The sequence below is a fragment of the Leptonotus elevatus genome, chromosome 5, assembly GCF_054856555.1.
Source record: "Leptonotus elevatus isolate MCC_2025b chromosome 5, RoL_Lele_1.0, whole genome shotgun sequence".
In the NCBI taxonomy this organism is placed as follows: domain Eukaryota; kingdom Metazoa; phylum Chordata; class Actinopteri; order Syngnathiformes; family Syngnathidae; genus Leptonotus; species Leptonotus elevatus.
Genome location: NC_141243.1, coordinates 13,074,271 through 13,088,712, shown reverse-complemented (window position 1 = coordinate 13,088,712; position 14,442 = coordinate 13,074,271). Strand labels below are relative to the sequence as shown.

General features: G+C 41.7%; 1 protein-coding gene across 6 annotated transcripts; it reads left to right on the top strand.

Annotated features, from left to right (window-relative positions):
• On the top strand, window positions 1-13,541 carry hnrnpk (heterogeneous nuclear ribonucleoprotein K). 6 transcript variants are annotated; one of them, XM_086075426.1, is made up of 16 exons: window positions 1-146; window positions 2,525-2,676; window positions 3,273-3,370; window positions 3,522-3,578; window positions 4,272-4,315; window positions 5,669-5,741; window positions 5,821-5,934; window positions 6,843-6,971; window positions 7,520-7,842; window positions 8,138-8,185; window positions 9,549-9,588; window positions 10,232-10,247; window positions 10,492-10,524; window positions 10,982-11,043; window positions 11,386-11,555; window positions 12,886-13,541. In XM_086075426.1, exons 2-16 carry the CDS (start codon window positions 2,622-2,624, stop codon window positions 12,914-12,916), a joined length of 1,293 nt encoding a protein of 430 aa, XP_085931552.1. In that variant the 5' UTR covers window positions 1-146; window positions 2,525-2,621; the 3' UTR covers window positions 12,917-13,541. The 6 variants fall into 6 exon arrangements, with proteins under 6 accessions (XP_085931552.1, XP_085931555.1, XP_085931558.1 ...); XM_086075429.1 differs by having other exon boundaries at window positions 12,658-13,541; XM_086075430.1 differs by having other exon boundaries at window positions 64-146; window positions 2,614-2,676.
• The last annotated feature ends 901 nt before the right edge of the window (window positions 13,542-14,442 follow it).

The following is a 14,442-nucleotide window of genomic DNA, read 5'->3' as shown; positions in this document are numbered from 1 at the left end:
CGCAGTAAGAGCCAATCAGAGGTTTGCTTGAAGGTGCTTTTCGCCCGCGCTCCACCAATCGCCTCGCGCGTTTAGCTACGCAGTTTCTTTTCCTTATCGCAAGAAAGGGAAGTGGCAGCCTGCGAGGCGTCTCACCGCACGTTTGGGTTCGTACACTCCCCAGTTGTTGGTTTTAGTGATACATTTCGAGCTACAAGTATCACGGGACCGTTTGTACGCCGTTATAAACCGCGCCGCTGTGAATAGAGTGAGTCACTGGCGTCACGTTGATGAAGTTAGTTAACATGGCTCGCGCCACTCCTGTGCAACTGATTTTATAGCAAGATGGCGAAATTAGCTTTCGAGAGCTAACTGGTAGCCCGATGTCGTTTGATGTGTACCCCATATTACCCGCTATTTGTCGAAGCAGACACACCGTGGATTCCATAAGTGTTGTGGCTTCTTGGCTACGGAGAAAATAATGTACGGTTGAAATCGGTGTGGCTGGCATTTAATTGTAATTTAATTTGACTAAGCGCGTAGCTAAAGCTAACGTACGCGTATCTAAGCTAGCCACCTTGCTAGCGTATCCTGTTTGTTTCTGTCACGAACCCTAGTCAGCTAAACCTTAGCTATCACTACGTTGGCCACGCTATTTCGTTAACATTTAAATAATTACATCGGTTATTGACACCTAACTTTTTATTTGCTGAGCTTTAATTGGATGTGTAATTGGTCAAATCGGCATGTTAGTCAATGGCTGATGTACGTAACCTGCTTCTCATCCAACATACCTAAAATAATAATATAGTCGACCATATTCGCTATTATCACATCATGCTGATTAGAACTGATCAATTGGACGAACATTATTAGTACATACCAACTACCTCGTAAATAAATTTGCTTATCAAATCAACATTAACCACATCCGTTTCAGCCGTCGAACATATATATATATTTTTTTAAATATAGACAACTAGCACAAAAATGTATAAAACATAATGTAATATGAGAATTTAGAGAAATAAACTTTTTTAAATATAGTGTTATCAAACTGCAATTAATAAGGAGTTACAATATATAAGTAGTTATTTTGCCGTGACAGAAAACTCTCCTGCTAGTATTATTTTGCTGTAAACGCTCTGATTGATCCATCACATGTGCTATATGTTCTTGGCCTGGCGTGAACAGCTATTTTAACGTGATTTACGGTAATCGTTTTTTTTTAGCATGATTTGCAAGCTGCCGCGAGTCATTCACTATGCGTGGTTCCTGTCTTGCTCACCCCCTTCTTTCTTGTTTCACAAAGTTTTAATTTTGCCGCAGAAAATAGGCTGTTATCGACTTTACCAGCCTAACAATAACCCTCAGCATAACCGTTAAATTCTTCAATAAACACATGAAACAACATGGCTCGTTTACAGCTCCCAACTGGCTGCAAGAATTTGTAAACAAAAACAAAAAATTACAGTCATACTTGAATCTGTGACCTAGCACCTTCGAGGTGAGTACTCTACCCGCAACACTATGAGCTGGTAGACATTCACCGGCGTAACATTTTTACTCGTAGTTCTCGTATGTTTCACAGTAGAATAACGCTAGGTGGCGAGTTGGAGGTCACAGCAAAATAACCACTATGTTAATAATAGGGCTGAACAATTTCTGTGTCATATCTAGCGACTCTGTTTACGGAGTACATTGCGTGGCGCAGTACATTTAATTTATGAGTCCTTGTCATATATGTGTTTGATGTTTGTTACCAGTACTTGAATGTGTGTCACATTTAACACTCACATTTGTAGCATTGTTTTTTTTTTTTAATCAAACCGTTTCTAACTGGGTTGTGTGCAACCCAATTCATTACAGTATACAGAACTGGTTTTAGAGTGCTAAAAAATATATTTATTTTTCGTTTTAGGTGCAGTCCTCATTTTGATATTGGAGACCAATTTGATACTTTAAATTATACATGTGAGTGAATCCAAGCCAAATAGTTTGGTTAAATAAAGGGCTACATAAAATAAAAAACAACACAATATGTTCAGATTAGTCGACTAACCGTGACTAGTTGACAAGAAAAATTGTCATTTGGGGTAGCCCAATAAATATATGTATTTAAAGAAAAACAGCCTTCTAACAAGCGCTAATTAATCACCAGTAATTAATGCCAATAGAACATAAGTGACTGTGGCTCTCCTTGCTCACACACAAGGGCATCACACTATCTGAATTGCTCAATTATTTGTAATCTTGCAGTAATTTCCCACCAGTGACGGCACATTTGAAACTCACTGATGTCTAATTTTGTCAAAGCAAAAAGTCAACCAAGCGGCTGCTTGCAAATCAACTTACGAAGCTGGGGCATCTATAAGTCAAGGCACCACGCAGTAGTTGCTTCTCTTTTGTTGAACAGGTTTCAGTAGTGCCAGTTCCTCTGTTGTATCTTTGCTCCGTGAACAAACCGGGATTCCCAAGCAAACACATTAAGTTAAACAATTACTCACCCACCCCCGTCCACCACTCTCTCACGCTATGTTGACAGATTACCATAGCCAAGCGGATCCTGTTTTCTTGTCTATCCCTGTTGTCACCTGTTGTCCGGACCGGTGTGCCTGCACCTTGTTTTTCCAGAGAGGATCATGGACATCAAAGACGAGACGCAAGACGATTCCTCATTCAGCACCGATACAAATGGTAATATAATAACTGCTATTTGTGGCCACCCACCCCCAAAGATAATGGCTAACAAGTGATTTGATTTAAAAAAAAAAAACGCACAAGTGTCTCGGATGCTAGCATGCTTGCAGTTGTTGGATGCTGTAAAAACATGATTCAGTAATACATGCACACTCCAATTTTTGTTTTACCTTGTGTTTACTAGCTAGCAGTTAACATCTGATCAGTGATCAACTTTACTTCCACCAATGCCAAAAGCCATCTTGACCTTTCTGTGCGTCCACATACTTAACAATAACATATTGACTTCTCGTGCTCTAAAAGCAAACCTTTTTTTGCTGTCTGAACTGAGGTTTAAGGGGGTTGTGCTTATATGATATGCTGATGTTGCACACAGGGACAGGTTAGTGTTCAAAGATTGTTTGTTATTTGAGGATGATTTGGGCCAACCTCCCAAATTGCAATTGTTTGTTATTTGAGGATGATTTGGGCCAACCTCCCAAATTGGCAAGCTGTAAGGAGTTAGTTTTTTGCGGTTCCACAGTTTTTTGCTTTTAAGTGGAGGGAATGTTAGCCGGCGGCTTCATGCTGTCTGTTTATCTTCTTTGCGGCAGGTAAGCGTCCCGCCGAGGATGCAGATCAGCAGAAATCGTTTAAGCGCTCCAGGAGCTCAGACGAGATGATTGAGCTCCGCATCCTCCTGCAGAGCAAAGTAAACGAACCATCCTTTTTATTATTTTTTTTATGTTCTAAGAAATATGTATTTGTTGAAATACCATCTTATTGGTGGAATTTTTTTTTTGCCTGTATCCCTTTCTGTGGAATTTTTGTTAATTTATGTCAACTTTATTTTTAACTGACAGAATGCAGGAGCTGTAATCGGGAAAGGTGGGAAAAACATCAAAGCTCTGCGTTCAGACGTAAGTATATGTGGAAGTTTTGTTCCTCTTGTTCCTCTATTCCCCCTTTCCACAGCCTCTTAAAACCTCCTCTAATGGGCAGACGGGTTTTTCTTTGATAGCTATGTCCCAGAGTAACTCTTTTGACGTAAGTTGACCATGTTAACCTAGTTTAAGATAGACCAGTCAGTCCTACTGTTAAGTGTTTCTACCTCTGAATGATAAAGATCAAAGAAGAGCACAGTGTGGCGTTCAGGTAACCTGGCCAAATCCTTCTTATTTCATTCAGTCGTTGCCTCCAGTTTGCCCTCCCCCTCCCTTCTCCCACTGTCTTCTGGTCTGTTCCCAAACGTTGAACTCTTCATGTTCTTAATATGCCATGACCTCTCTTTTCCAATGTCACCTTCTCTCCTCCTCTCTTTGCCAAACCAATCTCTGAGAGAATTCAACACACACATGATCAGTGTAGAGCCTGTATATTAAAACTGTTTCCCCTCTCCCCTCTCCCTTGTTTATTATTTTGCTGTTGACTTTTTTGCCCACTTCCTCCTCTGTTGCCCATGTTCTGGACGGCCCCTCCTGCGCCCGCCCGCCCACCTGACACCCCGGTTGGCCCTGCCCATAATCGCGCCCCGTTCTCTAAACGGGCGCCTTACTCGAATGACATCCGCGCTCGAATGGCCCCGGCCCCCCTGCCCATGCCACCACGCCCAGTACAATGCCAGTGTGTCAGTCCCAGACAGCAGTGGGCCCGAGCGGTATGTCCCTAAGCTCCTCCCTCTCACTGCCTGACTACAGGTCAAACAGACGAGAAGATCAGTCATATAGTCATCCTGCCTCTTTCTCAGCTCACTGTATTTGATAACCTACTTGTGTTCACTGTATTGTAGCCACAGTTATATATATATATTTAAAAAAAAAAAAAGTAAAAAGAAAAAAAAGATGTCCGATAGTGTGTTTTTACGTACCTTTTTGTTTTTTTTGTTAAGTCACATCAGTTTTTTTTCAAGGTTTTTCAGTCTGCCACTGGTCTTTTTCCTCTCTCTTGTTAGAATCTGATTTTTGTTGTGCCAGCCAAAATGCATTTGTTGTTTTTATTCATGATTTTTTTCCTATCTTCCGCCCTCTCTTAAGGTGAATGTTATGGGTTCTTTATTTGTGTGTTAGTCCCATAAATCTTCAGCTGTGTCTTGCGCCGACCCATTCTTTCCTTGTTTCATTATACAACAAGCCTTAGCCAACCACCCGTTTCCTGGTACCATTTAAGTACTGTGTTTGTGTCCTTGCTCACCTGCCTTTTGCTTCATGTCGGTGTAGCCATTAATTGCTGCGATGGTTCAAACGGACAGGATACCCCTGTCCCCCCAATCCTGCTCATACCTGCATCATTTGTTTTTATATTATGGCTTCTCCCATTGTCACCTTATTGGCACTTGAGATAGTAGTGGAAATCTTAATGTTACCTCTAGTACTTGCATTCATCAGTTAACTTTTTACTTTCTCGCTTAGTGGGTGCAGACATCAATAGTCAAACTTGCTGTTCAAAATAGTTTGTTCATATGTTTACTCTGCTCTTTAATAGCTTGTTTGACATATGTAGTCTAAATCCTAGATAGTACTGTCGTGGGCACCCACCCCAGATTTATGCTTGTCAGTTGTCTTTAGTATGCTTTGGTTCTATTTTCTATTTATTTTGTCCCCACCAGCCAGATCGTACCCAGATTTCACTCTCCCGTCTTGCCCCTCCAGTGGTCACTGATTGCTCTCACTTTCTTTTGGTTTCCCTTTTTCGTCTCTTTTTTTTAATTTTTTATCTGATCTGGACAAAAAAAAAATCACTTTGTAATCACCTTATTGAGTTTTGTAGCTTTTTGACAGCTACAATGTGGCATTATCAGCTCTACCATCTCAAGTTAAGAAAATAACGGACCTAATGTTTGAATAATTTTGATTAGGTTGAACAAATGGACTTTTGACTGTTTTTCTTGTTGATTCTTTGAACTAATATGCTTTTCCCCCTTCCTTCCGGGATGCCTCATGGGGCTCCCTGCACCCCCACTTTTTTTCTTTTTTTTTGCCACTGCCTTGTCATTGGCATGTGCAACATAAAGCATCCTATGCATCTGCGCTGACATAGAGACCATCGGTGAGATCATGCTTAAGATCATCCCTACACTGGAGGAGGTAAGGACCCGACATGTTTGCAACCTTTCACACTGAACCAAGCGAATGAGCTAAATCAACCTATCAACGTGGTCCGCAGTACCAGCAGTACAATGGCATGGATTTTGAGTGTGATCTGCGTCTACTGATCCACCAGAGCCTGGCTGGCTCCATCATTGGAGTGAAAGGAGCCAAGATTAAGGAGCTCAGAGAGGTATTTTTTTTTACCTGTAGAATGAAACAATCAAAGTGCGTTACTTGAAACATTGGCAAAAATCTCTCTACCTTTTTATTTTGTTAGAAAGGCCTGTATTTGAGGGTGATGAACTATGATTAGGGCTCACAAATAACAAAAATCCCTATATCATAAATGTCAATTATAATTGCAGCAATTTTTACCACATTTCTTCAAATAGTCACCTCCACTCTAATATATGCCATGCCTTGATTAGTCACCAGTTGAACACATCCACTTGAACAAATATCCATTACACCGCATAGAGTGCTAATTTTTTCCAATGGGGTAAAAATATAAAAAGTCTTATGATAAACCTCATTATCACAGTGCACATTGCCAGCAAAGCAGTTTTGAAAGTGCTAAAGATGAGAGAAACTGAGTTTCAAACGTTACATATTCTAAAATTAAGCGAGACTCGATGCCCAACCCTAGTAAGAATCAGTATTTTGTGTATGATGTATGGCTGTACTTTCTTCTGCCGGACACCTTTAATTTCCCATTTGGACACCCAATCAAAAACATTATACCCAACTCTTAGTGGTTGTATTTTTGAAATTTTTTTGTAATTATAAAAAACACCTTGCCTGATGAACACCAAAATCTAATGGATGCTTAGTAGTCTCAGCAGTTAAATACGCATCCCAGGCAACTATCATTAATTGCAGTATTTCTACAGATAAATACCTCCCCATTGAACACATTGCCCCTAATAGATGTCGGGTACTCTCTGCAGTTGTTTAAATGAACCCCCCCGGGAATAGTATGCTGTAATTGTAGGAACACACTGTTCCTTTTTTTGGATCAGGCAACACGATGTAAGCCTTTTCCGCTGATAATTAGGTGCTGTATTGTAAACATGTCCTCTTATGTGCATTTTCCTCCAGAATACAAAGACCAGTATCAAGCTGTATCAGGATTGTTGTCCTCAGTCAACAGACCGCGTTGTGCTGGTCGGCGGTAAAATGGAGCGTGTGGTTGAGTGTATCAAGACCATGCTGGAGGTCATCGCTGTTGTAAGTGAGAGAGAAAGACAAATATGTTTGGCAGCCTTTTTTTTACATGAGATACAAGTTTGGGTTCCTTGCATGGATTTTAGACCCTATATTTGACGTTTTTAATGAGTATCATATCGTCTGTCTGCAATGTGCATACATGTTTCAAATGTATAACTGGAGTCATGCAGTGGGAATCCAGTCTTAGATATCCTCCATGTTGCAAATTTTGAATTGGTCATCATAGGCTCTCTCATAGCTGATGCGTATTGAATACGTGTCAATACAATTGTACTGTGAAAGCGAGAAATACAAGCTTCGTGTCAAAACACAACATATGTACACACCTTCGTCTGATCAAACAAAACAAAAAGCACTTAAATGTGTACCTCTAAACGCCAGAGAATGCAGAGCCTAATAAATATGCTACACTAGTAGCATGTCATTCATGAACTAAATTAACTAAACTACTAGTAACTGAATAAAAATTGGGCAATTGGACTGGCAGTGTGAATCCAACTTTAAATGATTTTGAGCTCATGATCCCATAGTTTGCTTTCTTTTTGCAGGCTCCCATCAAGGGCCGCGCACAGCCATACGATCCCAATTTCTACGACGAAACCTATGAATATGGAGGCTTCACGATGGCGTTCGAGGACAGGGGAGGCAGCAGCAGCCGCCGGCTAATGAGCAGCTTCTCCATGAGAGGTAGCAGGCCAAGCGCAGGCGACCGCGGCTACGATCGGATGTCCTCCAGCAGGTCGTCGCGGGGGCCGCCGCCCCACTCTCGCAGGGATTATGACGACATTAGCCCCCGGCGGGGTCCTCCCCCGCATCACCAGAGCAGGAACCGTGGCCACACTATGTCCATAGGTCGCTCGCACAGAGGCGGGTAAGACGTTTGTTTCATCCTACTTGTCATGCTATAAATTGAAATGAAATATACACGTGTTGTTTGTATGAGATGTTTGGTTGCTTGCTTTTGTTTCTATAGTTTACACACTTGCTTTACATCGTCACTTTCATTGGATAAATGGTGTCCAGTTTTGGATTGAAATTCAGTGCTGTGCAATGCACACAGGGATATATTTATCAGTATTCCATTTCATGAAGTGTACGTTTTCATGCCTGGGTGTCTCAGTGTTTTTGTCTTTTCTTTTCTTTTTCCATCTCCATCTTTTCCACAGAGATGATCGTTACTATGACTCATACCGTGGCTCAGAGGAAAGGTCAAAGTAAGTTGTTTTTTCCCCCCCGTCTCCCCTCACCCAAAGTGCTGCTCCCCTTATTGTTTGCATTATTCCTCTATTTGTTAATCTCAATATTTGATTCCTTGTCCCAGTTCCCCCTTTCTAATAGTGGTGTTTTGAGTGCTGAATGAGTAGTGTGATCTCCCCTTTGCTAATGACCCCTTTTTGATGTGTGGTGTGGGTGATTGTCAGAGGCGAGTACAAAACTGCTTACAGGGGGTCCTTGGTTTATAACGGTCTTGACACAAGCGGTTTTGAGATTACAAGATGCACACAATGAGCTGACTAGTTTGTGCAGCGGCGTAAGAATATGTGGTCCTGTGGCACAAGAAGGCAAAGCTCAATTGCTGTCGTACTTATTTTTTTTTCCAATTTGATCTGGCTAATATTTATGTCCTAGAAATTTACTACAACTATGACTGCGTTCGTGCTCCAACTTGCGTACAAATTTGTGTTAGTCATAGTAACAGAGCTCAGTTGTAAACACCCCCTTGACCTTTATATTTTGCCATTAGTACTGTAGACAAATACAAGCAGACCTTATTAACCACGGCAATATGAATATGCTACAAACAAAAATACTTTTTAGACACAAGGATACTTAATGTAATGTAACGCGTTTTAAACAACACACACATAAAACAGCGTCTTGAGACCACAATTGACGTCCTATAGCAAGGCAGCTGTCTAGTGCAAGAAGCTAACGTAGCAGTCAACACCACCACACTGCACTCCTTGTCAAAATGGTCAAATGGATGGAGTCAAATAGGCAACGCTGGTCTTGGTTCACACAAAGCTACTCAATTCTGACAGTCATTCAAGTCATTGGGGAGTATATTCTTGCGGACAAATATGCTTAGGCACAACTGCAGTGTTTCTGTTTTAAATGAATCCATTTATGTCATACCAAGCCACCTTGTCGATGCAACAAATGCTTCTAAACATAACGACTGAACATATGGAAATCAGGGGAAGCAAATCAGATTCCAAACAAATGTCCTCGTCGGTAGTGACAAGGCTAGCAAATAAATGCACATTATGAGGGGCGGGAGCAGCAGCAGCAGCCCTTGGCTCTGATCTTCATCACCACCACCTGTCACTCCTCTCACCATAACACTGTCAGAGCTGTTCCTGTGACTGTGTGGGAAGATGGCTGGGAGGAAATGTGTTTATACTGTAATCTTGCTCAGCGTGTGTGTGCAGGTTGACCTGGACCGCAATTTCTTTTCCTTTCCTCCCCTTGGAACATTTTCAAGCATTTTTTTTCTAAACATTTTCTATTTTTTTCCACCCCCATTCACACCCCAATCCCCCTCCCCCTCCCTCTCTCTCTCTCTTTCATTACCAGTGACAGAAGAGTTAGACCGGATCGCTACAGCGATAACATGGTTAGTGACCCTTGCTAAATACATGCAGCTCACGGGGTGCCGGCATCCTGTAGCTAGTGCATGCTGCTCGCCACCAGTTTGTGACAAGCTGTGATTGTGCATTGTGTTCCACTCAGACCAGAGCTTTATTAAAACCCAACAGTTTGCCCGTACGTACCAGCCATCCCTTTTAAATGACTGTAATCGCCGCAGCTGGAGGCATCCCATAATAATCTGTTATAATTGCCCTCTTACTGTGTACTTTTTCATGGCCAGCTTGTTTTTCTGTAGAAAGAGAGAGTGGCGGTGACCACAGTTGGTTGCTAGGCGACAACGCTTTGTTGACAGACTCTCTCACCCACCCGCCCTCTCTGAGAGCTGGCAGGATACTGCCTGCCGTTGCCCAGCAACAGCGTTTTGAATTGCCTGTTGCCGTGGCGACAGCAGCCGCTGAGTAGCAGGTGAAAATGGGGGCTGATGGCAGGCGGGGGAAGGAGGAGGAGCCTGGCATATGGATGAAAACTGGGTGGCTTTTAGTTGAGTCTCGTCCATTGAAGATACATGTTCGTGTACATGCCGGTCTTAGCTTGCACTCCTCGTGCGGGATGCGTACAGAGATGTGGCCTGTTGGTAACCTCTGTCCTTTTCTCTTTGTTTTTCACAGAGCAGTGGAGGATATGGTGAGTCGTACACCTTTTTTATGACAAAAATGAAGTGATTATTTAACTATTTAAATTTGTCTCTCGTTTGGCATTAGGGAGGTCGACCTTATCCTAAAAAAATTACATTATACATGCAACAAATTCTGAATTTGTGTAAAATAGAAAAAAATTATCTGAATATGTTATTGCATGTGTGATTTTATTTTTATTTTTTAATTGTCCAAAAATGTCATTGAGCAATGCTGGTTTCTGTCCTGTGCAGACAACAGTTCCTCCTGGGATAGCTACCAGTCAGGTGAGTCCAAAGCTGGTATTCTTCTGCATTTTTTGTTTTTGTTTTTAATTGACTCTGTTCTGTCCGAATGGCACCAAAGAACATAATTAGGATTGGGCGTGGGCAGAATCATGTTGTTCTGCCAATAATTAGCCTTTGGAGGTAGTATCGGAGTCATAACGGCGTTACCGCGATAGCGGTGTGAAGTTTAACACTCATCCTCCGCCCTGTTATACGTCACACCATGCACGGACGCCTGCCGTCCTCTAATTATCTGTTTGTAGGATGCACTGTCCCAGTGTGAAAGCGCCTGCTGTTAGGGCAACGTCCCACTTTCACTGGGAATTGTGCGAAAGACAAGCAGATACATGCTGTGGCTTCTGTTAATGCTCAGATTTTTGTGTGTGTGTCTGTGTTAAGTAAGATCACAATAACCCCCCTCGAATCGTGTTATAACTGTTGAATCTCTTGGGCTCAGGTGGACGGGGCTCCTACAATGACCCGGTCATTACCACCACACAAGTGACCATCCCTAAAGATGTGAGTAACCTGCCTGATGTATATTATGTAGGTTTTATACACCAATGAACGCTTCAAATTAAACGGGTGTTTACTAATTGAGTACAGCATGACATTGAATGCTTAATATTTTGAAGACAGAAATGGAAATGGCCTACAATGTCATCTCACATGTGAATATGTACTGTATATCCCCAAAACACTTATTTTTAATTATTCTCATTTGACACATTGTTCCCATATGTGCCTGGTTTGAATCGAATTAGAGTGGTGGTCCCTGACTAATATGTCTGTACACCTGCTTGTTTACCTTTGCTCCTTCTCCTCCCCACCATCGTCACATCTTCCAATGGCTCATGCCAGCTGGCGGGTTCCATCATCGGCAAGGGGGGCCAGCGGATCAAGCAGATCCGGCACGATTCCGGCGCGTCCATCAAGATCGACGAGCCTCTGGAGGGCTCAGAGGACCGCATCATTACTATTGTGGGCACCCAGGATCAGATCCAGAACGCTCAGTACCTTCTACAGAACAGGCAAGTTCTACTCTGACCCCGTTTGATCTAAACCACTTTGATATTTGTCTCTAGTGCAGGGGTAAGGGAACCTGGAGACAATCCTTAAAAAAAAAATTGGATGAGTTTGTATCTTCTGCAAATAGTGGAAATTCCCTATAAATGGCAGCTTTGAGATGAACAGGACATCCTGTTCATCTTCAGGCGTTTGCCTACATCCATGTTGAACGGGAACGGGGCGAATCTGGTGGTGAGGGGCCTAACACTTAAATAAATAAAATAAAATACTCATTAATATTGTCAGGATGTACGGGTTTCAGTTGAGTATAAGCTGGAAGAATGGAACGGTAAGGAATGGTTGTGAAAAAAGGCCCCAAACTTTTAAACCACAGAAGTTAATAGTTGGAATTGCATGTTTGGCTGCATCACATGGTTTCATAACTTTATGGCTATTGATTGATAGGCAGAAGAAAAAGGTTCCCTGCTCCTGTTCTAGTCCCTGTTCAGTGTATTCAAAAAAACGTTGTGCTCGCATATATCTTTTTAGCAGAGACACTACGTAATTTCTGAAATTCTGTGTCTCGAAATGGTTGTGTTCATGCTGTATTTCTAGTTTCTCTTGCCTGCTGTCTTTCCACTAACACCCTTCCTTTCTTCCCCATGCAATCTGCAAGTAGTTCAAACCTTCCTCTTATACTAAACGGCTACGGAGAGGCAATATTATTTATTTATTTTAGCTTTTGGACTCTTCAAGATTCCTTTCATTGGAAAAAGAAAAAAGAAATATCAAAAATGGCCCCCAGCCCCTCCGTAGCCGTTTCAGTGTGAAGCAGGGAGTGGAGTGATTCTTCCCTTGGCCGCTGCTGTGTGGAAGACTAGTGATTTTGTTGTTTTTAGTTAGATCAAGTGACAACAAATCACAGTCTGCCAAATAGCAGGGGGCTCCTCCTCTTCTGTCTCCCTTGGCAACCAGTAGGCACGTATACAACACACCACTTCCTCTTTTTTGTGGACGCTAATACAGCTGTACAACCTGCTGCTTGCTGCTGCTGTCTAATTAGCGGTGGTGTTGCCATGGTAACTAACCCTGCCTCCCTTTTTCCTCCCTCTCCACCCCCTTCAGTGTGCTGCACCTGCTTGGACTCAAGGACTAACCACCCCCCATGTTTATTTTTTGAATTTTTTTATTTATTGATTTTTTTGCCCACATAATTGTTTTCTCACTCAAACCCCGCCCCTCCCTTCCCCCGCCCATCCAACCCCCTGCCGTAGTATATGCATTAAATGTTTATTTATTTTTATTTTTTTACTTGTTAATTGATATTCTTGTGCATTTTACTCTTTATTTCAGTGTGAAGCAGTTCTCTGGTCAATTGATGTAGACACCCCCCAGGATTGACTCGAGCAGATTGCCCCTCACCCCTACCCCTTCCCCTCCCCCATACACAGCCCCCTCAGACTATTAATCTGGATTGTGGGTCCTTTTTTGGTTAATTTTATTTTTATATTTTAATGCGATGTTCAACATTCCTGTTCATCAAAGATGTTCTGCATTTAAAAGAAAATTTAGTTTTTTTTTTTTTTTAGTTCACCTGCTTACTTTTGAAAATTCGCTTAGCAAAAAATAAAATTTATTTCTCCTGGCAGATAAAAATAACCTTATTTGTGATGCTTTTTTGTGTGTGTGTGTGTGTGTGCTTGTGTGTGTAGCGCAAACTCACACATCCCATTACTGCTCAAAATCATCCACTATGTAATACTTCTTGTTAACAGTTTTGGGATGTTAGGACGCGCAACAGGACACGCTCGCTAATCTATCAGAATAATCGTAGGTGTTGTTGTGTGATTTAAATTCAGTAGTTTCCATCCAGTTGGATTTTTTTGTTTGGAAATTTAACTGAAAAGTAAAAACCCAATGTCAGTGCTCTCGACTACAGTCGATTGGTGTTCATGCTGTAAACACGTTTGTCAAATTGTAAAATGAATAAAGTTGCCACTTTTTACTCAGCCTATCTTGTTTTTTCCTTGTTTATTATTTAGACACGAGTGTATTGGGCAGGGGGATTACGGGGTGCCTTTCCTCCCTATTTGCCTAATTTTGAGGCTTTTTTTCCCCAGGCCTTTTGAGTTCAAAATGAAAATTTCAATTCATGGGCTTTGAAAGACGCATACATTCATAAATGCTCTGATGGTAAAATTTTTGGTCTCACGTGTGTTTGAAATGGTCCAATGCAATGGCTTTTTTATTTATACAGATTTTAATTTTTGCGATTTACTGGGATAGCATTTCATTGGTACTGTACTCTACATGATGTGTGGACGAAATTGTCGGTAACTCTGTCAATAAAACAAAACCACAATGGTCACTGAAATCAATTGAAACTGGAAAAAAGCACAAAATATTCAAAATTATTCCAGATTAATTTAAAACTTCAGAGTTAGTTGCACAACTTTAAGGCAATCAAATGGTTTTGTTTGAGACTTCTGCACCTGTCAACAGTTTGCTGTTTTTTAGGGGAGGGGGCGGGGCGGTTCCTTAGTCTTGAGCAAACTGCTCCAGGTGCCAAGGGTTTGAATGGAGCAAGTAGCTCATTCCACAAATGTGCAATAGTACTGTATATTATGTCAGTGCATATTTCAGGATAGGCCACTGATTTTCTCCAAAACGCCCTATTAGTTTTGAGATTTCATTACACCGCGCACACACTAAAGACACCCTCTTTGAAGGATGTTGCAAAGCAGCCATAAAACGTAACCAAGCATCCGTGTTTCACAATAAGGACGCTCTGCGACAGTGTTGTTGGCATACAGCACTCTTATTTTTGTAGAAATGATGTGTGTGCCTTGCCAATTCCAGTCTTACTTAAATAGTGCGATTTGGCCCTGATGTACCTTGACCTTGGAACTT